General features: G+C 45.4%; 1 protein-coding gene across 2 annotated transcripts in view; it reads right to left on the bottom strand.

Annotated features, from left to right (window-relative positions):
- The window catches only part of RNF165 (ring finger protein 165), a 127,988-nt gene that overhangs the window by 8,147 nt on the left and 92,301 nt on the right, over positions 1-27,540 (bottom strand). For both annotated transcript variants that reach the window (XM_009192663.2, XM_017951695.3), the window contains exons 2-6: positions 18,452-18,767; positions 16,588-16,695; positions 5,022-5,151; positions 2,408-2,512; positions 2,007-2,102 (exon numbers count right to left, since the gene is read on the bottom strand). In XM_009192663.2, coding sequence (XP_009190927.1) covers positions 2,007-2,102; positions 2,408-2,512; positions 5,022-5,151; positions 16,588-16,695; positions 18,452-18,767 — 755 coding nt within the window. The remainder of the gene's footprint in view (positions 1-2,006; positions 2,103-2,407; positions 2,513-5,021; positions 5,152-16,587; positions 16,696-18,451; positions 18,768-27,540) is intronic.

Raw genomic sequence — 27,540 nt, 5'->3', positions numbered from 1 at the left:
ATTGGCTCTAACTCTAAGAGTGCTCTCGACCAATGCACCCTAGGGTCTCAGGATGGTCTCTGGCTTGACCATGATGAGGACAGTCCTGCTCTAAGATTCTTAACGTTTGTCAAGCTTTTTAATTTCCCCTGGGAAGGATGAATGTTTTAAAAATGCATTAATATTTATTTTTTTATTTTTATTTATAATAAATGTTATTTTGTAGAGCAGTTCTAGTTTACATAAAATTAAGCAAAAACAGACTGGGCACGGTGGCTCATGCCTGTAATCTCAACACTTTTGGAGGCCAAGGCAGGTAGATCATTTAAGGTTAGGAGTTCAAGACCAGCCTGGGCGACACGGTGAAATCGCGTCTCTACTAAAAATATAAAAATTAGCCAGGTGTAGTGGCACATGCTTGTAATCCCAGCTACTTGGGAGGCTGACGTGAGAGAACTGCTTGAACCCAGGAGGCAGAGTTTGCAGTAAGTCAAGATCGTGCCACTGCGCTTCAGCCTGGGCAACAGAGCAAGACTCTGTCTCAAATAATAATAATAATAATAATAAGCAAAAAGTACAGTGTTCTCCCATATACCCTATACTCCCAACACACACAGTTTCTATTATTAACATCTTGCATTAGTGTGGCACCCTTGTTATGATCGATGAACCAGTATCAATAGACTATTAACTGAGGTTCATTAGTTTACATTAGGGTTTTCTCTGTGTTGTACCATCCTATCAGTTTTGACAAATGTATAATGTCATGTATCCACTGTTAGAGTATGATACCAAATACTTTCACTGCCCTGAGACTCCCCTATGCTCCACCCATTCATTCCTCCCTCCCTCCCCACTGGCAACCACTGATCTTTTTGTTGTCTCCATAGTTTTCCCTTTTCCAGAATGTTATATATTTGGAAACATACAGTACACAGCCTTTTTGGGCTAACTACTTTTACTTAAGAATTCCTCAGTGCATTTCTGGTTCCAGCATGTCTTTTCATGGCTCAATAGCTTATACTTTTTCTTTTTTTGATACAGGGTCTTGCTGTGTTGTCCAGGCTAGAATGCAGTGGTGCAATCATAGCTCACTGCAGCCTTGAACTCCTGGGCTCAAGTAATTCTCTTGCCTCAGCCTCCCAAGTAACTAGGACTACAAGTTCATACCACCAGCCCAGCTAACTTTTTAAAATTTTCGTAGAGATGAAGTCTCACTATTTTGCTCAGGTTGGTCTTAAATTCCTGGCTTGAAGTGATCCTTCATCCTTAGCCTTCCAAAGCACTGAGATTACAGGTGTGAGTCACTGTGCCTAGTCCTTATTTCTTTTTATTGCAGAATAATATTCCATTATCTGGATGTGCCACTGTATGTTTATCTATCTTTCACCTATTGAAGGACATCTTGGTTGCTTCCAAAATTTTTCATTTATTTTAATTTAAAAAAATTTAAACTCAGGTTTCTGAGCTTTAATCATGTCCTAGATTCTTAGTTCTTAACCCTGGAGATTCTACCTCTATGGACTTAGGATAAAATCTGTGACTCTGTGGCTTTAAAAGCTCCCCAGGTGATTCTGACACTCAGTCAGATTTGAAAACCTCTGCTTGGAAGCCTTAGTTTCTCATTTGTTCACATGTGAGATTGGACATGGAATTATTTTCTAAGACAAATATTAGCCTTCTGTGCAGGTATCCCCTTGGCCCATCTCATTTAGAGACAAGTATTTATGTGCCTGACACCTATAAATGTATATATGTGTAATATACCCAATGGCAAGTCCACATGCACACACGCATACCCAGCTCTCCTCCTTTACTGAGAGGCCTCCCATCTTCCCTCCTGGCCACACCCGGCACAAAAAGGTAACATGACCCTGGGAAGTTATCACAGCTTTAGAACATCTAACCAGAGCAAAGGTTTCTAGATTCTGGACTGCATCCCTCTGTGAACAACCAGATCAGAGTCAATTAGACAACACTCCTGCCCCATTCCCTGACTATGCAGGCTGGCCTGCTGGCAGACCCACCTTCTTATACTTGTGGGGGAAGGTGAACCTCTCAATGGTGTTCTGTACAGCTCCCCGAGTCACATTACCCAACCTGTCCTCGAGCTGCAGCAGCTCCTGGAAAGAGAAAAATGTGCACATGTGTGCTCAGCATGTATAAATGCCCACATGCACACAGGATATGGATTGGGGAGCTGGAAGACATGAGCAGGAAGCATTCACATAGCTATCAGGAAGAACTCATCTGATGCTGAAAGACTGCAATATCTCTACTGGTTCTCCCTTCTTCTCTCTCTTACTCTTAACCCTGAAGCTTCCTGACAGCCATACCCTACTCACCAGCAGAGGTGGGGAGGGAAAAGGGATGATAAACAATAATGGCATCTCCACCAGCCCAGTTGGTACCAGACAGAGCAACATACCTCATAGCTCTCCCGTACGGCGGAGGTGTGTCTGCTGGGATTTAGTCCCTGGAGAGCAAGGAAGTGAAGCTGAGGATAAGGGTAGTTTCGGATTTCATGGACGACCTGTTGGGGAGAAAATGCCTTGGATAGAGCGAGGATTCAAGGTTTCTCCATAAGCCCAGCATGCAACTTCTCTGCCTGTAACCCACTCAGTACACCCTGAGATGCTGTGGGCAGAAGTATTGTCTTTCCTGCTCTTACATCCCTTTTCTCTCACCAAGAACAAAGCTTTGCCTGGACAAGCCCCAGAAGTAATAACAGAATTAATAAAGTGACAACTAACCTTCATGGCAGGCACTATTCTAAGCACTTTACATGACTAATTGAATTATCTCACCTAATCTATAATGTGGGTGCTATTACTATCCCCATTTTATTGATGGGGTAAATGAGGTACAATAGATTATGTACTTGGCTCAAGTTATGCAACCAAGGGACAGAACCAGGATTTCAAACCCAGGCAGTTGGGTGGCAGAGTCCCTTCCCTTCACCTTTTGTTTTAGTTCATTCTCACGCTGCTATGAAGAAATACCCAAGAACGAGTAATTTACAAAGAAAGGAGGTTTAATTGACTCACAGTTCCACATGGTTGGAGGGCCTCAGGAAACCTACAGTCATGGTGGAAAGCACCTCTTCACAGGGCAGCAGGAGACAGAATGAGTGCCAAGCGAATGGGGAGGTCCCTTATAAAACCGTCAGATCTCATGAGAACTCACTCACTATCATGAGAAAAGCATGTAGGAAACTGCCCCCACATGATTCAATTATCTCCACCTGGTCCTGCCCTTGACATGTGGGGATTATTACAATTCAAGGTGAGATTTGGGTGGGGATACAGAGCCAAACCATATCACCCCTACTCTGCACTGCCTCCAAGAGCAGCTTGATAGTTAAAGGCTTGGGTTAGTGTCGGCACCAAAGTGGAGGCACAAAATTAAAAGGGCCACCAAAAGCCTCAGTAATCAAGATCAATAGTATTTCAATGTAATGTTTTTTAAAGTCAAATAAATGCAAAAAACCTCCATGCTGAGCAAAATGTCAGTATTTTAAATTAAGAGAGTCTGACTCTGTTCTTGCATGGCCTGCCTCACTCACCCCTCCCTTACCCTGGCTATGAGTCAGAGAGGAGTTTCCATCACAGCTCCTCCACTTTCTCACTGTATGTCCCAGGGCCAGTTACTTAGCCTCTCTCTTCCTCAGTTTTCCAATCTTTAAAATCAGGATGATACTCTTTTGTGGAGTTTTTGAGAGGATTAATGGGATAATTTATATGAAGTGCTTATAACAGTGCCTGGCATGTAGTAAGTGCTCAATAAATGTTTGCTTCTTTATTCTTAAGAGATGGCGCTTCATACACAAAGCATGGACCCTCAGAGCTTACAAGGACTCCAAAAATTACTCATGCAAGCTCCTTATTATACAAAAAGCAGACTGAGGAACTGAGTGGTTAGTGACAGAGACAAGGGTTGGAAGGTGGAATTATGCTTTAGGGCAGCAAAGTGAAGCTGCCTGGAAATAAGATTTTCAATCAAGCTTTTGCTGCTTTCATGGAATATCTTCATTTTAATTCCATGCAGCTTGCAATGTCAGGAGCCCAAAGGCCCCCAAGCCCAGCCTGACCCATGATTTAGCACTCTGTAGCCACAAGAAGGTCTGCCCTCTGAAAAAGGCAGGACTGGATCTGCAGGCTAGGCCCAAGAGCTCCTGCTGGGATCTCTTTTGATCCTCACACCAACCCTGTGAGATGGGCGAGGCAGGCATCTTCATTTCCATTTCACAGATTAGTGAAGCCAAAGCCCAGGGAGGTGCTGACCACAGGAAACTAAATGAGGCCATATGAGGTGCGAGGTCTACTCTGCCTGATCTTAGCCCTGAGCCTTTTACCCACAGACCACACCTTGCCATGCTGTCCCTTTCCACTCCTCCAGTGCCCACTCCTCCTCCCCTCAGCAGAACCAGTTTCTGGTCCACCAGGTCCCCTTTCATTCCCCATCAAGCCAAAGCGCGAATAGGAGCTGGGAAGAGAGGGGAGCTGTTGGTCTGCCAGGGAGCCAGGATACAAGAAGGCCAGGGCACAAGGGAGTCAGGGCATGGGGAGTTGATACACAGGTGAGCTGGGTCATGTGGAAGCCGGGATATAAGGGGGCCAGGGTACAGGGGAGTCAAGGCATAGGGGTTGATACACAGGGGAGCCAGGTCATGTAGGAGCTGGGGCACAGGGGAGCCAGGATATAAGGGGACCAGGGCACAAGGGAGTCAGGGCATAGGGGATTGATACACAGGGAAGCCATGTCATATGGAATCCGGACTGCAGGGCAGCCAGGATATAAGGGGGTCAGGGTACCGAAGAGTCAGGGTATAGGGGCTTAATACACAGGGGAGCTGGGTCATATGGAAGCTGGGGCACAGGGGAGCCAGGATACAAGGGGGCCAGGGCACAGAGGAGTCAGGGGATAGGGGGTTGATACACAGGGGACCTGGGTCATGTAGGAGCCGGGGCACAGGGGAGCGCAGGCCTCAGACCACCACTGGCACTCAATAGGCACAAGGGAGTCTATTTTCTTTCACTTACCATCTGCGTGGAGGAGGAGTTTCTGGGAAAGTGGTGCATTCGAGGAGTCGCTAGGTAATGCTGATAGTGCTGAGGGATGGGCCGCACCTGGAACTGAGCAGGACTCAAGCCAGCGTCCACACTGAGATCCCTGCAGGGAAACAGCCTCAGTGAACCATAGGGTGGTGTGATTTAGCCATCAGGTTACAGAAGGGACCTCAGACATCAAGCCTATGGAGGAGAATCGGAGTGACACCCTGCCAGAGCTGCAAGGGACTTTACGTCTCCCAGCCTTTCCTCTCTCTTTAGAGGGAAGGAAACGGAGACCCAGAGAAGGAAGGGACTCTGCAAGGTCTGAAGGAGCTAGAGCAATCCAGGCTCTATAAGACTTCCTTAAACTAGGGGACCAAAGCTCCCTCCCAAGACAAAGTCCATCTCTGAAAGGAATGCTGAAAGAAAAATCTAAATCAAGCAAGCCAGAGGCACCGAGTGGGAAAGACAAGATTCAGATAAAAGTGGAGGAGGGAGCCGAGGCTGTATTTTTACCACTTTGAGAAAACGAGAGAGACCTCTACACCTAGACCTACAGGCTAGACAGCTTGTCCTAGCCCACTGCATCCCACTCCTAAAAATATAGGAAAATTCATTTTGCTTAAAAACAAATTAATTGATGAATTACACAGAGGATGAACCAATGGCTAATTTGGAAAATGGCCAATTTCAGATCTGGAGAGAAAATGCGCAAGATGAGATGGAAACATCTTGTCATAACTGGAAACAAGAGAGCTATCAAAACACTACTAGGATGACGGCAAAAGGGCTCACTGGCTTCCACTGGCCAGAGTTAGGACAATGTGCAGGTTGACAAGCATAACTGCAGGAGAAATGGAAATAAATAAAAATTGTTTAAATCTGCAGTGGTGTGATCTCGATGCTCACTGCAACCTGGTCCACCTTCCGAGGTTGCAGGAGAACAATCTCTCCTGCCTCAGCCTCCTGAGTAGCTGGGACTACAGGCGTGCCACACCACGCCTGGATAACTTTTGTATTTTTAGTAGAGATGGGGGTTTCACCATGTTGGCCAGGCTGGTCTCGATCTCCTAACTTCAAGTGATCCACCCACCTATCTCGGGGTCCCAAAGTGCTGAGATTATAGGCATGAGCCACTGCACCCAGCCAACTCTTCATTTTGAAAACTAGTAAATAAATGAAAAGAAGCCTTTATTTTCTTACTGTATTTCCAGGTAATCAAACATTTGATGAGTGGAAATTTCTGTTTATAAAAGTTTTTCACCTAATAAATGATTAAGGGATGACTGAATTTTTGTTGAATTTTTGTCACTATTTTGCCTCCCCTAAAGAAATAAAGGATCTAAGCAAAGATCATTGATTGTTGCTAACATCACAAAAGAAGCAACAACCAGACAGTAAGTGCTTTCTGGTGGAAGAATACAATATCACCTATGAAGTATTTTTGCCAAGAAATAAGAGTTGAACCTGAATCTACCGAAGCCTTAATCCTGGTGCCAAGGTCCAGAGAATACAAGAAACTAAGGAACATCTTAAGTGACAACACCAGAATGCAACCAGCAAAATCCAGATAAGAGGAAACTATAGGAAAAACAGTCTGATTTCTTCAACAAACACATTGGAGGAAAAAAAAAAAAAAAAAGGATATGGAGGAGAATTAAAGGAATTGCTGCTTCTACTGATGATAGTTTAACAGGAGTTAAATTTACCTTTCCACTTTAAACCCCTAGAAAGCTGAACGGAATATATGAAATCTCTGTTTTCAGACATTATATGACAAGCAATGTAAACTGCTATCAATAGAAGGACAACACATGAGGTGAGCCCTGCAACCTCCCTAGTTTTTTTCATGAAGGCATATTCCAGACCATGAGCAGGGAGAGAACTAAGAAGAGCATGATAATCTTAATGAGTTGAGGATTCAGATATCTTATTTCCAGGAGACTGAGGTCTCTGAAAGTTGTGGTGCCATGATTTGAAGAGAAGAGGCAGCTAGGCAGAAGGAGAGCTCCAGAAATCTGCACGGAGATCCCCTTGAGTCTTTACTGAATACTAAGATCTGCATACATGGGGTGAAATTTTACCAGGTTGAACAAAGAGCATCCAAGGTATAGTGGGTTCCCAGAGATTAGACAGTGCTGGGAAAGATTCATATTCCAGTCAGCCAGAGCAGAGAGTACTTGGACACACAATAGAGACCCCAGAAGAGCCTTTCGAGACTTATTTATGTGTCTTATTAGGGCAGATCTAGAGTAGTCTCTTCTCTAGGGGTACTCCAGTCCTGCTGGAAGAAGACTTAAAAGTAAGCCTCAAAAGGATGAAACTGAACTACAAGTGTTGCTTACCAGAACGAAGCCTAACACTCTAAATGAATAAAACAAACGTAACTACTTAACAGTGTATAATCCACAATTATTCATAAATGATGTTTGTCATTCAATAAAAAATTACTAGACATGCCAAAAAATGATAATATATCCCAGAATCAGGTGAAAAATCAATCCATTGAAATAACTATGAAACAGAAATAACAAGGATGCTAAAATAGCTATTATAATCATATTCAAACATACAAAAGAAAGCATAAAAACAGAGAAAAGTAAAACATATAGAAGAGGACATATTTTAATGATGTCAGTGGAACTTCTAGAGATGAAAAATCCAGTGTCTGAAATAGAAAATTCACTGGGTTAGATTAACAGTAGATTAGACACTACAAAAGAAAAGATTCATGACTTTAAGACATAACAACAAAAGTAATCCAAAATGAGCCAGGCGCAGTGGCTCATGCCTCTAATCCCAGCAATTTGGGAGGCCAAGGCAGGAGGATCACTTTAGCCCAGAAGTTTGAGGCCAGCCTGGGCAACATAGTGGGACACCACGTCTACCAAAAAAAAAAAAAGTGTAAATTAGCTGAGTATAGTGGTGTGTCCTCTGGTCCCAGCTACTCAGGAGGCTGAGGTGGAAGGATCACTTGAGCCCAGGAAGTTGAGGCTACAATGAGCTGTGATGCCACTACTGCACTTCTGCCTAGGTGACAGAATGAACTCTTGAATAATAATAAGAATAATAATAATCCAAAATGAAGCACACCATCAGAAAAAGACTAAAAAATTAACAGAGTCTCAGTAAAAATATCAAGCAGTCAGCCATATCGGTAAGTAAAGACTCAAAAAGAGAGGATGGAAGGTAGATGACAGAAAAAATATTTTAGGGAAAAAATGGCTGAAATATTTCCAAATTTAATAAAAACTATAAATTCACAGATCCAAAAAGTTCAATAAACTTTAAGCAGGATAACACAAAGAAAACCACTCCAAGGGACATAATAATCTAATTCCTGAAAAATAGTAATAAAGACAGGATCTTAAAAGTAGTGAAAGAACAAAAGACCCATTTGACATAGAAGAACGTAGGTAAGAACGATCGTAGACTTCCCATCGACAACAAAGCAAGTCAGAAGACAAAGGAATGGCATCTTTTCACTGCCGAAGGGAAAAAAACTGCAAACTTAGAAATATATACCTAGCAAAAGTATATTTTTAAATGAGAGTGAAATAAAGACGTTTTCAAAAAGTTGAGAGAGTGCACTGCCAGGAGACTGTTACTACAAGAAATGTTTTAAAAACTTCTTCATGCTAAAGAAAACTAACACCAGGCAGAAACTTAGATCTCTACAAAGGAATAAAGAGTGCCAGAAATGATAATTATGTGGGACTTATAAAAAATTGTTTTCCTTTAAAAATTGTCTGTAAAGGTTGACAGTTTAAAGCAGAGACTGGCAAACATTTTTCTGTAAAGGATCATAAATAGTAATTATTTGGGGCTTCAAAAGTCATACAGTCTCTGTCACAACTACTCAAGCATCCACTGTAGTGCAAAAGCAGCCATAAACAATAGGTGAACAAATAGATGTGTCTGTGTTCCAATAAAACTTTATTTACAAGAACAGAGAGCAGGCAAGATTTGATTCACAGGCCATAATTTGCCAACCACTGGTTTAAGCAAAAATGATAACAATGTATTTTGGTGATTATGCATACATAGAGATAAAACCTACCAAATGAGTAGCAAAGGATGGGAAGGGGTAATGGAAGTATACTGTCGTAAGAGTTTTGCATTACACACAAAATGGTATAATTCTATTTTAGGGTGTGATATGCTAAATAGGCATATTGTAAACCTAGTGAATTCCCAAAATAAAATAAAATAAAGTGGTATGACTCTTAAACCAATATTTAATATTAAAAATTCTCAACTGATCCAAAAGAAGGCAAAAAACAGACAAAACTTTTAAAAGAAAAACAATGAAATGACAACAACAACAAAACTGATGGAAGAAAAAGAAAACAAATAGCAAGATGGCAGATTTAATTCCAACCATGTAGACAATTGCATTAAATGCAAATGGTCTAAACACCCCAGTTAACAGACAGAGATTGTCAACTGCAAAACAATCACCAACTACATGCTGTCCATTCAAGATATAAAGATGTAGATACTAGGTTAAAACTAAAAGGAGGAAAGAGATACACCCTGTAAGCGTTAACTGGAAGAAAGCTGGAATGGCTATGTTAATATCAGACAAGGTAGACTTTGAACCAAGGGATATTACCAAGGATAAGGAAGGATATTTCATAATGATAAAGGGGTCAATTTGTCTTGAAAAATGACAATCCTTTTAATATCCTAATATATATAAGTCAAAATAAGTGAAGCAAAAACTGACAGAACTGAAAAAACAAATTCATAATTAGAGTTGTAGACATCCACCCTCCTCCTTAATAATTCATGGAATAATTCATGAAAAAAAAATCAGTAAGAATATAAAAGACCTGAACAATACTATCGACCAACTTGATCTAACCTTAATTTACAGAATACTCCATCCAATAAGAGTAGAATATACGCTTTTTAAAAATACATATAGAACATTTACTAAGATAGAATAAATGCCGGACCATAAAACAAGTCTCAATAAATTTAAAAGGATTAGAATTACACAGAGTATGTTTTCCGATCACATTGGTATTAAATTAGAAATCAACAACAAAAAAAATTTCTGCAAAATCCCAAATTTTCAAAAATTAAATAATAAACTTCTAAATTACCCAGGGTCAAAAAGAATTCACAACACTAATTAGAAAGTTTGTAGTCCTTAAAGAAAAATTCAGTTTTATATGCTTATATTAGAAAAGAAAACCCAAAGTCATGATCTAAGTTTCCACCTTAAGAAGCTAGAGCCCAAAATAAGTAGAAAGGAGGAAATAATAAAATCAAGATCAGAAATCAGTGAAATAAAAAACAAACAATGGGATCAAAGGCTATTTTCTAAAGAGCAGTACAAATGATTAAATTTCTATCTAGATTGATCAAGAACAAAAGAGAGAATATACAAATTGCTCATATGAGGAATGAAAGAGGGAGCATTATAACAGATTGCAGATGTTCAAACGATAAGAAAATATTATGAATAGCCTTATGCCAGTACATCCAATGAAAAGAGAAAATTTATTGAAAGACAAATTACCAAAATTACCAGATGCAGTGGCACACACCTGTAATCCCAGCTACCTGGGAGGCTGAGGCGGGAGAATCCCTTGGGCCTAGGCATTTAAGACCAGCCTGCAACTGGGCACAGTAGCTCACACCTGTAATCCCAGCACTTTGGGAGGTTGAGGTGGGAGGATCGCTTGAGCCCAGAAGTTCAGGATCAGCCTAGCCAACATAGCAAGACACTGTCTCTACAAAAATTTAAAAAACAAAAAGTTAGCTGGGTACAATGGTGCACACCTGTAGTCCCAGCTACTGGGGAGGCTGAGGCAGGAAGATCGCTTGAGCCCAGGAGATCGAGGCTACAGTGAGCCAAGGTGCACTCCAGCCTGGGTGACAGAGCAAGACCCTGCATCTAAAAATTAATTAATTAGTTAACTAAAAATAATAATACCAATTCTACACAACTTCTTTCAGAAAGTAGATGAGGAAACACTTCCCAAACCATTCAATGAGGCAAGCAGTGCACTGATACAAAAATCAGACAAAGACATTTCAAGGGAAAAAAACCCTATAAACCAATCTCATGAAAAAAGATGTAAAAGTTACTTAACAAAATTTTAGCAATTTGAATCCAGCAAGAGGTAGATTAAATGAGACTTATGTGACATATCAACCAATCACAATGTATAAAACTTATCTGGATCCTGATTGATACAAAGTATAACAGAGAAATTTTAATACTGGCTAGACATTTGATTATAGTAAAAATTATTATTACATTTCTTTTTGTTAATAGTGGTATCAAAGTAAGGATGTGAAAAAGCAGAGTCATTATCTCTCGAGATACTTAGTGAAATATTTACAGATGAAATAATATGATGCCTGGATTTGTTTCCAAATACAGCAGTTTCTCCTTTTCATGAGGGATATGTTCCAGGACAGCAGTGGCTGCCTGAAAATGCAGATAATACTGAATCTTATATATACTATGTTTCTTCCTATACTATATATTCATACCAATGATAAAGCTTAATTTATAAATTAGGCACAGTAAGAGACTAACAACAATAACCAATAATAAAATAGAACAATTATAACAATATACTGCGAAAAACGTTATGTGAATATGGTCTCTCTCTCTCTCTCTTTTTCAATCTCTCAAAATGCTGTAATATTTTCAGACCATGGTTTACATGGGTAACTGAAACCCTGGAAAGCGAAACCACAGGTAACGGAGATGACTATAACATCAGGGAACAAAGATGAGTAAAACTGGCCATGAGATCTGGGCGCGGTGGCTCACGCCTGTAATCCCAGCACTTTGGGAGGCTGAGGCAGGCAGATCATGAAGTCAAGAGATCGAGATCATCCTGGCCAACATGGTGAAACCCTGTGTCTACTAAAAATACAAAAATTAGCTGGGTGTGGTGGCGCACACTCAGTCGGAAGACTGAGGCAGGAGAATTGCTTGAACCCGGGAAGCAGAGGTTACAGTGAACCAAGATCACACCACTGCACTCCAGCCTGGTGGCACAGAGTGAGACTCTGTCTTAAAAAAAAAAAAAAAAAAAAAAAAAAAAACTGGCCGTGAGTTGATGTCAAAGCTGGATGACATATGTGTGTGAATTAATTATACTGTTCTCTTATTTTTTTATTGTTTGATATTTTCTATAATAAAAAGGGTTTTTTTAATTAAGAAGTTTCTCTATTGTGCAAAGGTAACATCCACTAACTCCAAGTTTTATCTCTATGGGCACCAACTTCAGAAATACCAAACACATTCATGGAAACTTGTGGCATTTATTAGAGAAAATATGCTGCGAGCAGTCGTTTCTTGCAGTGTGCTGTGTACATTGAAGTGGTCCCTGGTAATTAGGACACAGCTTCCCTTTGGGAAAGTGCAGCTAGGCCCTAAAAGCACCGTTGAGAGGAATGCCAGGGCCTCAGAAGGTTCAATCTCAGATCCTACAGGAGCGAGATGGCAGGAGGCATGGGACTCTGAGACTTCCCCTCCTCATCTTGCCATGAGCAGGCCCTGACCACTAACTTTCTATGCTTCCACTGTGCCTGCTGCTACTGAGCCTGGATCCCACACAGCCTGGGTTTGGCTACACATTGCCCTGCAATGTAATCTGAGATCGTTCTAAGGGAAAAACCCAACAAAGCCATCAGCCTTCAAGGGAGTCTGATCCCTGTTCCCTGGGTTACGCTCATGAGCGTATGAGCCCTGGAGAGCTGGCAGGAGCTCTCTGATGGTCTCTGATGGTCCCTGGCATCTGGCCCCATCCTCCTCTTTGCACATCCCAGGTCTAGCTGCTATGGGCAGGAAGGACTGCCAGTCACTCTCACAGGCTCCACGCACACCACAGCCTGAACAGCAGCAGCTGTCAGAAGACCCAGGTCCTTGTCCCAGGCTCATCCCTTCTTAGCTGTGAGACCTTCTGTAGCTAATTCACCTCTTTGAGTCTCATCTCTAAGATGATGATAACAGTAGCTCCTCATGGTAATGCTGGAGCATCAAATGAGAAAATGCAGGTAAAAGTTCTTTGTAGAGCACTATAAAGATGCAAAGAGCCATTATCAGGCCGAATCCCTGGAACAACTCATGATGAGCCCGTCACTTGGGACATGAGCTAAACTCTTGGAGCCAGTTGGATGCAAACTTAGAAATCCACTAGGCCAGCCCTCCATCTGAGGCCTGAAGTAGGACAGTGCCTTATTCACAGACCTTGGCTGGCCAGTTGGGACCATCAGGGTTTCACACCTTTGCCTGGGCTCATTCCATTGCACTGCCTCACATGGCAGAAGCTCTGATTTTTAGCATTTACCCAGAAGTCTCAGGGAACCCAACAAATTCAAAACAAATGTTCAAGGAATTCTACCAAAGCAAAGTCCCGAGGAACTTGGAACCCAGTCACCCCAATCCCAAGAATGCTAACTGTCAAAGCAAGAGGCACTTGCCCCTCAAATGGGTGGGATGGTCTGCCCGGGGTGGGCCTGGGTGGGCTCTCATGATGCCCCTCTTATCATCTCATCAGAAATTCCTTCCTGGACCCAGGTTACCCCAACAGGGGATGTGGTTCCTCGAACCCTAAAGAAGTCTGGACCAGGACCTGCCTCAAAGAGAAATTAGCCCCTAAAGCAGCAGTGTCTCCAGCCTTTGCTGTTGCCACCAGCCTGTAAGAGCTTGCTAAGTTTCTAAATGGGTTGCAGGAATATCCCACAGACCTAAAGCCACAGGGTTAACCCAGAACTGTGTTTTGGAGATTTCTTGTGCCAGTGTATCATTTTTGGCCTTTGTATCTCAACATCACACTGAACTTTATTCTCCACTTTCAATGTTCTTGAACATGGTGTGGTCTAAGTTCTTCCTAGAATTTGGCACCACGAGTGCCAGCACCACCCTATGGGTGACTCCAGGCTCAGGGAGCTTTGGGGGCTTTGCTGAGGCAAGGTTGCCTGGAGGGGAAAGGACAATTAGAGGTGCTCACCCTCCACCCACTCTCTGCCCACAGGTCCCAGGTACTTACAGACCTCGGCCTGGGCAGGGCTACAGCTGTGGCACAGCAGGGTACAGTCCACACTGGGGAGCAGAGTTAGAACTGAGAAGTCAGGACTGAGTCCAAGAAGGAGCGTGAAAAGGATGGAGGCACTGGGTTGTGACTCAAAGTCAGGATAAAGTTATTAGGCATGGGCGAGAAAGAGAGGGGTTTGGGATGTATCCCCCAAGGCCTGCTGCTTCCACACACTCTCAGGCCAGGCTTCCCAGCTGAGAGAAGCTGCTTGGGTTGGGTTAAGATATCCCAAAGTAGGAAAAAAGGCCAGGGTAACCTCAGGGGCTGGACGACCTTGGGGATGGACATGGGCTTGCAGCCCAGTTTCTGGAATGACCTAGGGCAGAAGTCAGTGGTCTCTGATGGTTCTCTAAAGGGGATGGGGGATGCAACAGACACACTCTCCCGGCCCTCGGGGGCTCCTTGCAGAGGGTGAGAGTAGAGATATAATGCATTTCCTGTCATCCAATTACCAGGCTGCCTATCTCCTGGCAGAAGCAGCTCTCTAGAAAAGTGGACTGGGATGCAGTTAGCACAATCAATCACAAAACCCCTCGGCGCCACTAGGCTGGCCCCCCACTGGAGCAGAGCTAATTATAAGGGAGGAGAATCAGCATCCTACTTGGGAAGTGGGAACAGAACAGGCAGAAAGAGCCCAAGGGTGGACCAGACGGGCCTCCAGGCAGGGCCTCCCAGCATCCCCTGCTAGGGCAGGGACCAGCCTCCCGGAGCCTCCTTCTTTCTGTTTCTCCAGGCAGGTAGGAGCCAGGAATGCAGACTGGTTTAAATAAGAAAGATAAGGAGGTTTGGCTCTGTAAAGAAAGCTGAGGACAGGGCCAGCACCTGCACTGCCCCTCCTGCCATCTCCCCAGGATGAGTCCCACCTATGTCACCTGTTCTGTCCCACTTGCCTGTAGGCCCCCGTGCATGTTCCAATCACTCAGCCATATGCAAGGGCCCTGAATGCTCCATGTGTGCTGAATTGAATTAAATGAAATTGACTTGACTGCTGAGGGACAGAATTCAATCCAAACTGCAATTAAATCTTCCTAATTTGAATCTGCTAATTGGAAAAGGCTGGGCAGAAGTTGGCTGCAGTGCAATCTATCTTTTATGGAATTGTTCAATTTAACGGAAAGTGTACCTGAGAATGAGCAAAGGGCTGAAGAAAATGGAACATGTGAAAGCCACGATTTCCTGCACCTAGAAGCACCCTTAGCATTCAATTGACTGGAACTGTTCTCTGGAATCATTCCTGGGTGTGCATGGGAAGGGTTCCCAAAGCAACCCTGGACTAAGCCTGACAAATGGCTAAAAAATTACACAACGGCACATCAATCTTCAAGATAATTCATGCTTTTCCATTGATAGATTATTTTACACTCTAAAACAAAACAAAACAAAAAAACATTTTTGACCTAAAAGTTGCAAGAACAGCATAAAGAATTCCTGTATACCCTTCACCCAGATTCCCCAAATGTCACCATTTTACTGCATTTCTATTTCCTTCTCTCTCTGTCTCCCTTTCTCTCTCCCCCAATGTATATAACATACTTACACACACACACACACACACACACGCACACACACACACACATATATATCCACACACAATCCTCTGTGAAGATAGATGATAGATTAGATAGATTTTTTTTCCCTGAACTCTTTGCAGGCATGATGCCTTTTACCTTTAAATATTCAGTGAACTGCACATCTTTTTAAGTTTTCAAGGGTTCCGATCCAACTCTAGTTAATATCGGCTCTCTTCTGAGCTAGAACCAGAGTTGGGTGGGACCCAGGATCCAAAACCAAGCGACCCTGCATCTCGGGACAACAAAGACGTCTGTCCTGAGTGAGGGAAATTATGGGCAGGTCTCTCAGGGGCCCACTATCTGCAAAGACTCAGCAACAACACCACCCTCAACCTCTCTCCCCAGCTCCCCTCCTCAGTCCTGACCTCTGACCTGGCTGGCTTTGTCTCCATCCTTCAAGACGCAATGTGAGCCTGTGTTTACACAGCCACCCCACCCAGCACTGCCTTGCTGGCATACCCTGGCACTTCTCTGTGGATTCCTTGAGACACACCTCCTCCAGGAAGACTTCCTGACCACCCAGTTCCTCGGAATTCTCCTTTCTGCTCTCCCCTAAGGGACCACTGATTCATATCCCTCATTGAGCCTGGGAAATGTTTTCTATCCCTGTCCCCCCTCCCCCACTGCAGGACCATGAACACTGACTCCTATGCTGAACACTGAGTCCATAATAGCACCCAGTAACATCTAAGCTAATTGCTAGAACCAGGCCCATGTGGGACCATCTGGCCCAGAGGGTGGCTGGGAGCAGAGGCAAAGGCTGGGGCCTGAGAACTAGGCCTCCTGCACCACTCAAAGTGAATGAAAACAGAAACTCCATGGACCTGGCAAGACCTCCCTCCTCCCTCCTCCCTCCTCCCTCCTCCCTCCTTCCTCCCTTCCTCCCTGCCTCCCCCAGGGGCCCTGAAGACTCACCAGTCAGTGCCCTCAGCCAAATACCTGGGCTGAGGTGTCTGCAGTTGGCCGAAGTCGAAGCTGGGGTGGAGGCGGTGGGGGTGGACAGATACACGCTCCTGACTCCGCCTGCACCAGAAGGGATGGAGAGCCCTGGCGTCAGGGGCTACCCAGGCCACTAGTTCTCAGGAGCTCTGAGAAACCCTCAGGTTGCCCCACTCTTGCAGCCCCGCTCAGCACCCACAGTCTAGCAAGCACTGAGCTTCACCACTCTTGGCAAACTCCAAGGAAGCTTCCCAGATGAACAGCAGGCTGCACCTCAGGAACTCTGGCTGTCTCCAGGCTGCCCGCTGTGTGGAGGTCTCTCCCTTGGTGTGTCTGCGGCAGACTACCTGCCTCCACCCACACTCTCTGCCTCTTCGCCCTTCTCCTTTTCACTGTCCTTGGTGGGCCATCTTCAAGACACACAGACTTGCCTCCTGCAGGCTCGATGCACCCCTCTACTCCCATCATGCTCTTCTCCTCTCCTCAACCCTTTTTCAACACTCTTCCCTGCTTTCATGGCACAGGTCAAAGCCTTCCTCCTCCAGGAAGGCCTCCTTGAACATCCCAGATCATGGTGACCTCTTCTCCTTCTGATCTCCTACAACACTCACCTTCTATCTCAAGCATCCTAAGGCCTTAGAGATGATCTAGTCCAGCATTTCTCAAAGTGTGCTCCGAGCATCCTTGGGAGTCCCTGCAACCCTTTCAAGTGGTTCAAGAGGTCAAAACTATTTTCCTAATAATACTATAAGGCTATTTGCCTTTTCACTCTCATTCTGTCACAAATGAACAGAGAAGTTTTGCAGAAACTACATGACACAGATTCTGCAAGATTGAATGCAGAAGCAGACATAAGAACACAGCTGCCTTCTATTAAGCCACACATTAAAGAGATTTGCAAATATGTTTTTAAAAAGTCATTCTTCTCACTAAATTTATATATAGTGGTTATTTTTCATTAAAATATATTATTATATTTAAAATAGGTATATAATATAACATATACAAAATATAACATGAATTTGTTATTTTTAAGAGAATTAATAAATATTTAAAACTTTTTAGTTTTCATTTTTAATATGGTAAACATCAGTAGTCAAAACCCACATAAACAGAAGCTCTTTGTAGTCTTAATTAATTTGCAAGAGTGGAAAAGAGTCCTGAAACCAAAAAGTTTGAGATCCACTGACTATCCAACTCTTTCCCCTGACAGTTGGGACTCAGAGAGGCACAGTGACTCACCCAGGGCCCCACAGCTACTCCAGACCTATTTGATGAGGATTGTCTAATTTGACTCCCTGCTTGTTTCCTAGGTATTAATATGTAGCCAGACTCTATCTAGACCGTGGGCTCTTGAGAGCTCTTGAGGGCGGGAACCAGCCATTCCTGGAACCAGTCATTTCCTTTTGATATTCTTTAGGGTTCTTGGGTATTAGAACCAGGCAGTCATAAAGCTGGAGGGGACATGAGCAGTTCCCTAGACAAATTTCCTCCCACACCATGCAGGCGTCCACTGTGAGGATCATGGACCACCAGTTACCCAGTCCCCGACCCTGCACCTGGGTGACGCAATGGGGACACACACTGGCTTCTGAGGGAGCCCATGTCAGGTCAGGACAGTGCTCACTGCCTGAAATGAACGCCTCTGAAACAACCGCTACTTCCTACAGAGACCCACTTGGTGACTGTCAGCCAAACCAGGGAGAGAAGCCAGGAGTCCAGCAGCCTGTAGCCCCGCCCCCGTCTCTGCCACACCGGGCCACGCCCACGCCCTCGCCCTGGCCCTGCCCTCTCACCCAGCCCCACCCGGGTCCCCACCTCCGCCCCAGGCAGCACCAACCTGGGGTGCGAGACCAGCCTGCGGTGCTGGGCTTCCAGGAGCTGCTGCTGCAGGAGGTATTGCTGGTGCAGGGCCTGAGGTAGGAAGGAGGGACCTGTGACGTCCTGGAACTGCAGGGTGGGCAGCGGGGTCAGCGACTGGTGCAGGGCGCCGCTGTGCTGGTGGGCCGGGGCCATGTGGGCGCTGAGGCCTGGCTGCGACTGCACGGGGTGGGCCAGCGGGAAGTCGGGAGCAAGCTGCTGCGGCTGCGGGGGGCCCAGGTGGAAGTGGCGGCAGGAGGTAGCGTGAGGATGCTGAGACCTTTGAAAGGGGGCACCTGGAAGGCAAGGACAGAGACATCTCCATGACGACCAGCACTAGCAGCCACCACACTGACTCTTGTGCCCACCAGGGGCAGCCTGGGGCTGGTGAAGCTCTAGACCTGCATTAGGACACAGCAGGGTCATCACTGTTAGAGGCATGTGGTCATCTTTAACCCAGCCAGGTAAAGGCTGTGTGTGTGTAACTGTTGGAGGGGGAAAGTGTGTCTTTAATGAATACATAAGCATCCTTTTTATAATTAACGTACTTGTTTAGAAGTTTTAAGGTTCCTAAAGCTTGGCCTTTTCAATTAGACTCCTATGCAAGCTCATTGACCCTACTGCCTTTTTAAAGATGCCACATGGAGAAAAGTTAGTCCAGCTTAGCCAAGCTCTGAACTTCACTGAAGCCTGGCCAGCCAGGACTCAATTCATATGGAGCCCTAATTCCCAGAGAAAAAACAACCAGAAGTTGTTTTACATACAGTTTTAAGGAAAGAAAAGACTCAGATCACACGAAAGAGTTTTTTTTTATTTAAGTAATAGTTAAATAATTTATTATAACATTGTCATTTATTTAAAAGCAAATGTGTCCAGGTATAAGCTGGGTTCAGGCTACATTCAATTTGAGCTCTAGTCCTTTTCTAAATAAAATTGAGCCTGATGACAAGAAAGCCTTACAAATTCTAAGCGAAAATCCAGCTGTAGGTGGCAAAGAAGGCCTTTAATGAGGCCAAGAAGTAGACCCGGCATTTCAGAAAGATTTACAAAAAACTTCCTGCTAACCATGGCAGATTCAGTACATGTCTGCTCCTCCTAATACCCACTAAAATGAGAACAAAGGAATAAAGAGACAACAAACAGACAAGGACAGAGAACAGGAGAGGTGACATCAGCAGGCAAGAGATGTCAACAAATTTTTGGAAGAAAAAGAAAGCAGATGGAGGAATTAGCAGAGTTGAGAAATTGAAGACCAAGCACCTACCAAAGGAGTGGTCAAGAAGAAATGGACAAGTCTTGCTGCACAGTGCCGGAAGGGTCAGGAATTGGAGGCAGTGGCTACTTTGGAAGGCAGGAGAAAGGGCAGAACTGAGAACAGGGAGACTGATTGCAATCTGTGTAAGGAGCAGTTCTGCCCAGGGCGCCTCCCTGTTCTCACGCAGGGCAGTGAATTTCCTTCCCAGAGAGGCTCCAGTAGGAGTGGGGATTGACCCGAGGCAGAAGAGGGGAGGGGTGCAGCACCATGCTAACAAACACAGCAGAATTAAGTGAAAGTCTGTATATGAAACTTTGGAATCCCTGTCTTCTTCCACTCCTTGGTGCAAAAAACACTGTCACCCAAGCGTGTGCCCCTCCCCTGCACCCTCCACAGCCCCAGGGTGAAACTGGGGGATGCTTCTCTAAAGAAAATCATTGGTCCCAGGAAGAGCTCTGCAGATACCTCTGGTTGAGAGCACCCCAGTTAAATCACTGGGTCCCCAACTGGCCACTCTATAATGAAGCCCATTCATTGAAAAGTCCATTCTCACCCTCAAGGCACACAGGCATTCTAGACAGCTTTAGTGACCTACTGTTTGGCATGAACAGATAGCCTAAGAGTGATCGGCCTTTTAATTACAAAGTGAAAAGAGAAAGAGAACCTACCAAATTTTAAAAAATGAACTCAGAGTATCATGTCCTTTGCAGGGACATGGATGAAACTGGAAACCATCATTCTCAGCAAACCAACACAGGAACAGAAAACCAAACACCACATATTCTCACTCATAAGTGGGAGTTGAACAATGAGAACACATGGACACAGGGAGGGGAACATCACACACCGGGGCCTGTTGAGGGGTAGAGGACAAGAGGAGGGAGAGCATTAGGAGAAATACCTAATGTAGATGATGGATTGATGGGTGCAGCAAACCACCATGGCACGTGTATACCTATGTAACAAACCTGCACGTTCTGCACATGTATCCCAGAACTTAAAGTATAATTTTTAAAAAATGAACTAGAGGAACAGAGTTAATGCAAGGGCTAGAAAAAAATATTAACTTCAAAACAATATAATCCATACACTCAGGAAAATAAGATGTTGGATCCATGCAACAACAAGAAGCTCTTGTAGAAGGATCAATGAGAAAACGAGAAAAAGATCTCTTGGAAATTAGAAATGTATGAGATGAAATAAAATTCAACAGGGCACCTGGAAGACAAAGCTGAGGACTCCAAGAAACCAGAATGAGAAGACAGAGAAGTGGGGAATGGGAGGAAAAAAGATGCAAACGTTGAAGGAACCAGTCAGAAATTCCACATTTCACTAGAAAGAGAGAAAGAATGGAGGAAATGATAGGGAGACAATTAGGAAAAAAATTACGAAGCCTGTTTCCTAGAACTGAAAGTCTGCATTCCTAGATAGAAAAGGGCCTCTGAGTGCCCAGCAAAATAGATGGGGGAAAGAACCCACCCGAAAGACATCTCCCCATGAAGTATCCAGACAACGGGAGCAAAGAGGTGGTTCTGAAGCCTTCCAGAGAAAGATCACACAGGTCCCATGAAGGTCAGAAATCAGAATAGCTTGAGATTTTTCAAGAATGAATGAATCCAGAAGCTTGAAAACAATAGAGCAGCTGCCTTCAAGGTATTGAGGGGGAAGGATGATTTCCAATCCAGAATTATCTGCCCAGCCAAACCATTAATCAAGTATGAGAATAGAATAAAGCCATTTTCAAACATATATAAGCTAAAAAAAAAATTAAGCTTCTCAACATTCCTTCTCAAAAAGGTACTAACATAAACCAAGAAAGAGGAACAACAAAACAGGGCTGCACTCGACAGAGGTGGAAGGCTTCCCAAGCACACAGCTGCGCAGGGACCTCTCAGCCATTCCACAGGGGAATAGGAGGGACTCTGGGAGGGGATCTGGAGGAGAGGAGAGGGGACTGGAAACAATGCGACTGCTGACAAATATGGCCACAGGAAAATAGTATTACTGCACAGTGGCTCACACCCATAATCCCAACACTTTGGGATTACTTAGGAGGCTGAGGCGGGAGGACCACTTGAGGTCAAGGGTTCAAGACCAGCCTGGACAAGATAGCAAGACTCCATCTCAATAAAAAAAAAAAAGGAAAAAAAGAGTATTTTAAAAAATAGTATTTGAAGGAATTTTACAATGTGATAGAGAATTTGGTAAGAATTTGTAAAAATACTATAGAAAACAAAACAATCAAAAGAAAATGAGGCAATTATTATGACCAGGAAAAGAAAAAGTTGTGTAAGAAAGTGTAACTACCTGTATGATGTTATACTTGGCTCAACAGTAAACAACATTTCTATATTAACAATAAAACAAATAATAAGCTATATTAGAACAGAAAAAGACATTTCTTCCACAATATGAATAACATAGGCAATATTAGAAATTTAAAAATTGACAAATAGAAATCTAATCTTTGGTTGTAAATTTGATTGGTAATTTATGTCCTTTAGGAAAGAAATGCCTGAAGAAGAGTTAAAAGTGAGCTGCAGTTGAGGGATTTTGCCTCTGGTGTGGAGGGCAAAGGGCAGACTGAAGCTGCTTGACTCAATGTGTCTTATACTAGTCTATTCAGCCTTGTAGATTATGTGCATGCCACTGATCAATTTTTTAAAATAAATCTTTGCGAAAAGAAATGAAAATCCAAAGAATTTCTGCTTGACTGCAAGTGAGCCAGAAAAGAATTATCTAGAACTTTAATTCCCACAAGCATTTCCATAAACAGGGCCTCTCTGCCTTATAGATTCTGGCTTTGCTGAGTCCGGGAGCTGCAGCAAGAGCAAGCGGCACTCTTCCCCTCATTCCATGGTCTACCATCACACAGGACAAAGGGAAGGAGACTGCCAGTGTGACAGAGGGAAGGGGGGCAAGAAAAGGGAGGACTGCAGAGGGATAAAGAAGAGAAGTAGAAGATAAGCATGACTATAAAGGAAAAGAATGGGGTGAAAATGGGTATTGTCAAGACTCTCATCCAGCACTGTCCAACAGAATTATAATGTGGGCCACGTAGGGAATTTTACATTTCCTAGTAGTCACCTTTTAAAAAGTAAAAAGAAACAGTTGAAATTAATTTGAATAATATATGTTTCTGTAATTCATCATATCCGAAATGTTATTTCAATATGTATTCTATATAAAACATTATTTAGCTTTTTTACATTCTTTTCTTTTCATACTATGTCTTCAAAATCTGGTGGCTATTTTGTAGTTACAACACATGTCAGTTCGCCCTAGCCTCATTCCAAGTGCCCAGTAGCAACTGGAGGTGAGTGACTTTCATTTTGGACAGTGCAACTCTGTAGGAAAAAAGCCAGCTCCGTACACAGAGCAAAGCACTTCAGCCAAGTTTCCTAACTGATAGAGTGGAGCAGCGACCACTGCTTACTGGTGAAATCCAAACCCCTTGGCCTGGTTTTGTTTGTTTTTGTTTTTGTTTGAGATGGAGTCTCACTCTGTCACCAGGCTGGAGTGCAGTGGCACGATCTCAGCTCACTGCAATCTCCGCCTCCCGGGTTCAAGCCATTCTCCTGCCTCAGCCTCCCGAGCAGCTGGGATTACAGGCAAACGCCACCACACCCAGCTAATTTTTGTATTTTTAGTAGAGACGGGGGTGTCACCCTGTTGGCCAGGATGGTCTCGATCTCTTGACCTCGTGATCCACCCACCTCAGCCTCCCGAAGTGCTGGGATTACAGGCGTGAGCCACTGTGCCTGGCTTCCCCTTGGTGTGGTATTAAAGCTCCATTCTCCATGTTTCCCACAGACCCCTCCAAGCCCTTCCCCAGCCGTCCACACTAGTCTACCAAGGAGCCTTCAGTTTTCTCTGGAGACTCATTAGGAGGACCACTTCTCACACATTCCCACTGGAGAGCTTGTGCTTCCATCTCCCTGGCTGCTTTTCCCATCTCAAAAGGTCCGTGTCTCCTCTCAGTTCCTCCAGAAATGCCACCCTGCCCACCAGCCCCAGGGATGCCTTCCTCCTCTGAGCTCTGAGAACTCCCTTCTCTCCCACTCCTTTGGCACGTGGCAGTGGCTACCTTGAGCTGTCTCTTCACACTGGCCGCCCCCACCCGGCTGGGCTTCATGTCTTTGCTGTTTCTGGATCCCCACGCACCTGACTTGGTGCTGGCACCCAGTAAATACCTGCTTGTCTGACGGATTGTTGTGGGGAGTGAGGGAAACGCCGTGGCTTGAAGGGACTGTGGGTTTGAGGCTGGTTGAAGGCAGACCGGTTTGAAATGGAATGGGAAAGAGAATGACAAGTGGGGCCGGGTAGGCTCTGGGTTTTGATGCTGTGGCATGGCAGGGCCAGGTCAGGCGGGGCTGGCCAGCACCCTCCCGGGTGGGCCCTGGTGGAGCCTCCCCCACTGCCACGAACGTGCAGCTGCCTCCCTCGCAGCAGCCCCTCCTGCCACGAGGATACCCACTCTGTCCAAGGAGCCTTCAGGATTCTCTGGAGGCTCACGAGGAGGAGCACCAACTGCCCCAGCCTGGGGAGGTTTCTACCATCCTACAACCTATGCCCTCCAGCGGACACACTGGGAAGTGAGAGCAGATGCCTTCTCTCCAGGTGGCAGCCAGAGGAAGGTGGACACAGGTATCTGGCTGTCTGTAACATTCCAGGCCATTTCTACCTGCAAGGTCCTTTGACTTCCCTTCTGGGAGGCTGTGCTTCTTCCCTCCACCGTCTCCATCTCCAGAGTGGTTCTTGGTCTCAACACCCTGCTGAGAAGGGAACTGAAAGTGGAAACATCACCTTGCCCTCGGGGGCCTCTCCTCAGCCCTAAATCATGTGGGATCTGTAACAGTACGAGGCAGCAGCTGCTCTGTTTGGTCCCTAAGACCAAAGGAGTGAAGCTCTCAGGATAGAATATCTAGGCCCATGACAAGTCAATGATCAGTGATGTCTGAAAAACAGACATCCGAAATACCCCATTAGTAGAAAACCTGCAATTTTCCCATTAGAGTTACTCCTTCAAGTTAAAAAATAATCTCCAGATGTCCCTGATTACATTATGCATTTGTCGTATTTCCCCAGGCTAACATGCCATCAGTCGAAAGATCCTTTATGAGCTAATTAATATTTTTAGGGAGTAGGGAGAAAGAAGGGTCTCCCAGAAACAAACAAACACCACATTAAAAAAGCACATCATTGGTAAGACACACATTCGTTTCAGAAGAAAAATGTGCATCTTAGAATTCTGGAGTTGATACGGACAGTGAGCACACCTGAGAATTGGCCGGGAGCTGTACCATAAAGCAGGGGGTGGGGGCCTAAGCGAGGTGGGTGCAGGGCTGAGGATAGCCTTGCACAGCTGGGACAGGGGGAACCCACAGGTGCTGGGCTCACCTGACACCCACCTGGCACACACGGTACACACTATAGGTGACCCACAAATGCCAGTGGACTGCTGGCTGCCGGATAGTGGGTGGATAAGAGGACAGAAGAACCCATGGAGGAGGGAAAGGAAAGGGAGAAGCAGAGAGCAGTGTCGAAGGTGGGTGGCAATAACAGTGACAAGGTCTCCCAGTCTCTAAAAGGCTCACTGTCTTGCCTGGGACACTCATCTGATAAGTGACAAAGTAGAAATTTGAACCAAGATGTTTCCTGAAAGCCAAATGTGGCAGAAGGGGACGGAGCACAGGGAGTTAGGAAGCTTGATGAAATAAGGTAGCAGTGAGAGAGTGCTGTGGTCTAAATGTTGGTGTCACCCCAAAGTCATAAGTTCAAATCCTAACTGCCAAGGTGATGGATTTAGGAGGCAGGGCCTTTGGGAGGTGATTAGGTCGTGGGGATAAAACCCAATGAATAGGATTAGTGCCCTTATAAAAGAGGCCCCAAAGAGCTGGCTTGCTGCTTCCACCAGTGAGAACACAGAGGAAAGAAGCCATCTATGAGGAGGCGGGCCCTCACCAGACCCCAGATCTGCCAGCACCTTGATCTTGGACTGCCCAGCCTCCAGAATTGAGAGTGGTACATTTCTGTTGTTCATAAGCTCCCAACCTATGGCCTTCTGTTAGAGCATCCAAAACAGACTAGGACAGGGGGCCTCCCAGGGAGGAAGACAGTGCAGAAATAGGGCCAGGACACCAAGAGGACACACTGGGTGCAGTCGGGGGGCTCCTCTGGCCAGCAGATGACGGGAGTGGAGTGAGGGCTGGGCCTGGGCAGGAGTAAAGCCCCAGGCCAAGAAGTCAGATGCCGGGGACCACGGAAGGCAGCAAAGGCTTCTTCAGGGAAGGCAGATCCTGAGCTGGAGGTCCTGATGCTCCAGCCCCAGGACTTGCTCTGGAGAAAAGTGGAGCTTCATCCTCAAGACTCCAGGGCTGAGAGGCACTGCCTTTCAGTCCTCCAAGGAAAAGGGGGCTGAAGGAGGGGAAGAACAGGCAGCCTGAAGGGCCCCACAGGGCACCTGACGTCTCGGCCTGGCCTGCCACCCACCCGGGGCCACCCCAGTGACAATGGCCTTCTGCTGGTGGGCACTTAAAGCACAGTTCTGTTCAGGGTCCCTGTTGCAGGACCCCCAGCTGACCAGAGCCAGCTGTCCCTGCTCCAGGGCTGTGGGATCCTGGGAGAGTAGGATGGGATCCAAACCCTCCTGGGCTTCTCTGGGGCTCCCCGGAGGCCAGCTCTCAGGTGTTAGGTTTCCCGCCGTGCTCAGCTGAGTCAGCCTCACTCTTCCCCAGCGTTGGGGCAGAACAGGGAGGGGACACTGGAGGCAGGGCCCTGATGATCAGAAAGGAGGGGAAGGCCAGAGACTCCCTCTCCAAAGGCACCAGGGAGGGGCAGGGAGAAAGAAGACAGGTCAGCCAGCCACAGAGCTGGAAAGGCTCAGCCTCTTCAGCCGGGGTTCAGCACTGGCTCCTTTTTGAAAAGCCCACACAAGCAGCAAATAAAGCCGGCCTTTTGAAAAGCAGGTCTCTGCCCACAGAGGCCAGTGGGGAAGGCACCACTACCAAGAAGTCTTCAAAGCCAGGCAGGGTCACCCAGTATAAGATCTCCGTCCCAAAGGCCAGGGCACTTCCCCTCACAGTCAGACCTCGACGGGCCCATGGACTTCTCCAGGCCCTAGTTTCCTGGACTTGTGGCCTGCAGCAATGCTGCTGATTCCACACACCTGCTGAAATCTCTTTGCTGGCAGAGGCCTCAGATAGCTTCTGACCAGGCCTCTCATCTTATTCACGGGGAGGCTAAGTAGAAAGTAGAAAGCACAGGGAAGATGTTTGTGTTCAGAGTGTTGTGACCACTGCCAGGATCCTAGAGCTGGACAGAGCAGACCTGAGATGGGCACGTCAGAGCTGTGATGTGATGCCCAGCATTTGAAGTGGGCTGGAAGCAGGGAGAGACAAGGACCAGCGCTGACCTTCGAAATCCCTCTTCCAAATAAATGGCTGCCACGTTAACTTTCCTAAAGAACAATTCTGAGCATTCCATTCCCTGCCCAAACCCCCTCTCCCAGCCTTGCTCTCTCTCACTGCTGTATCTGACCTTCCTCATCTCTCCCAGACCCCCAGGTGCCTTGCTGCCTCTGGGTCCTCGACAGCCATTCTCTGTCCGCTGGCACTACCACCCTGCTTTGCCAGATCATTGCATCCTGCCCAACCTTGACTATCCTGGGCAGATGTTAACTCCCCTGGGAGCCTTCCATGACCTTCCCAGGTGGATGAAATTCTCCTCTCCATCTGACTTGTGGCATTTAGGCCAGTAAACTTGGCATTTTGTCTGTGTATGAATTTTATCTCCAATAATAAGTTGTGAAGTGA

Source organism: Papio anubis, chromosome 19 (genome assembly GCF_008728515.1).
Source record: "Papio anubis isolate 15944 chromosome 19, Panubis1.0, whole genome shotgun sequence".
Lineage (NCBI taxonomy): Eukaryota > Metazoa > Chordata > Mammalia > Primates > Cercopithecidae > Papio > Papio anubis.
Note: the sequence above shows the minus strand (reverse complement) of the source record. Positions and strands in the feature narration are given on the sequence as shown.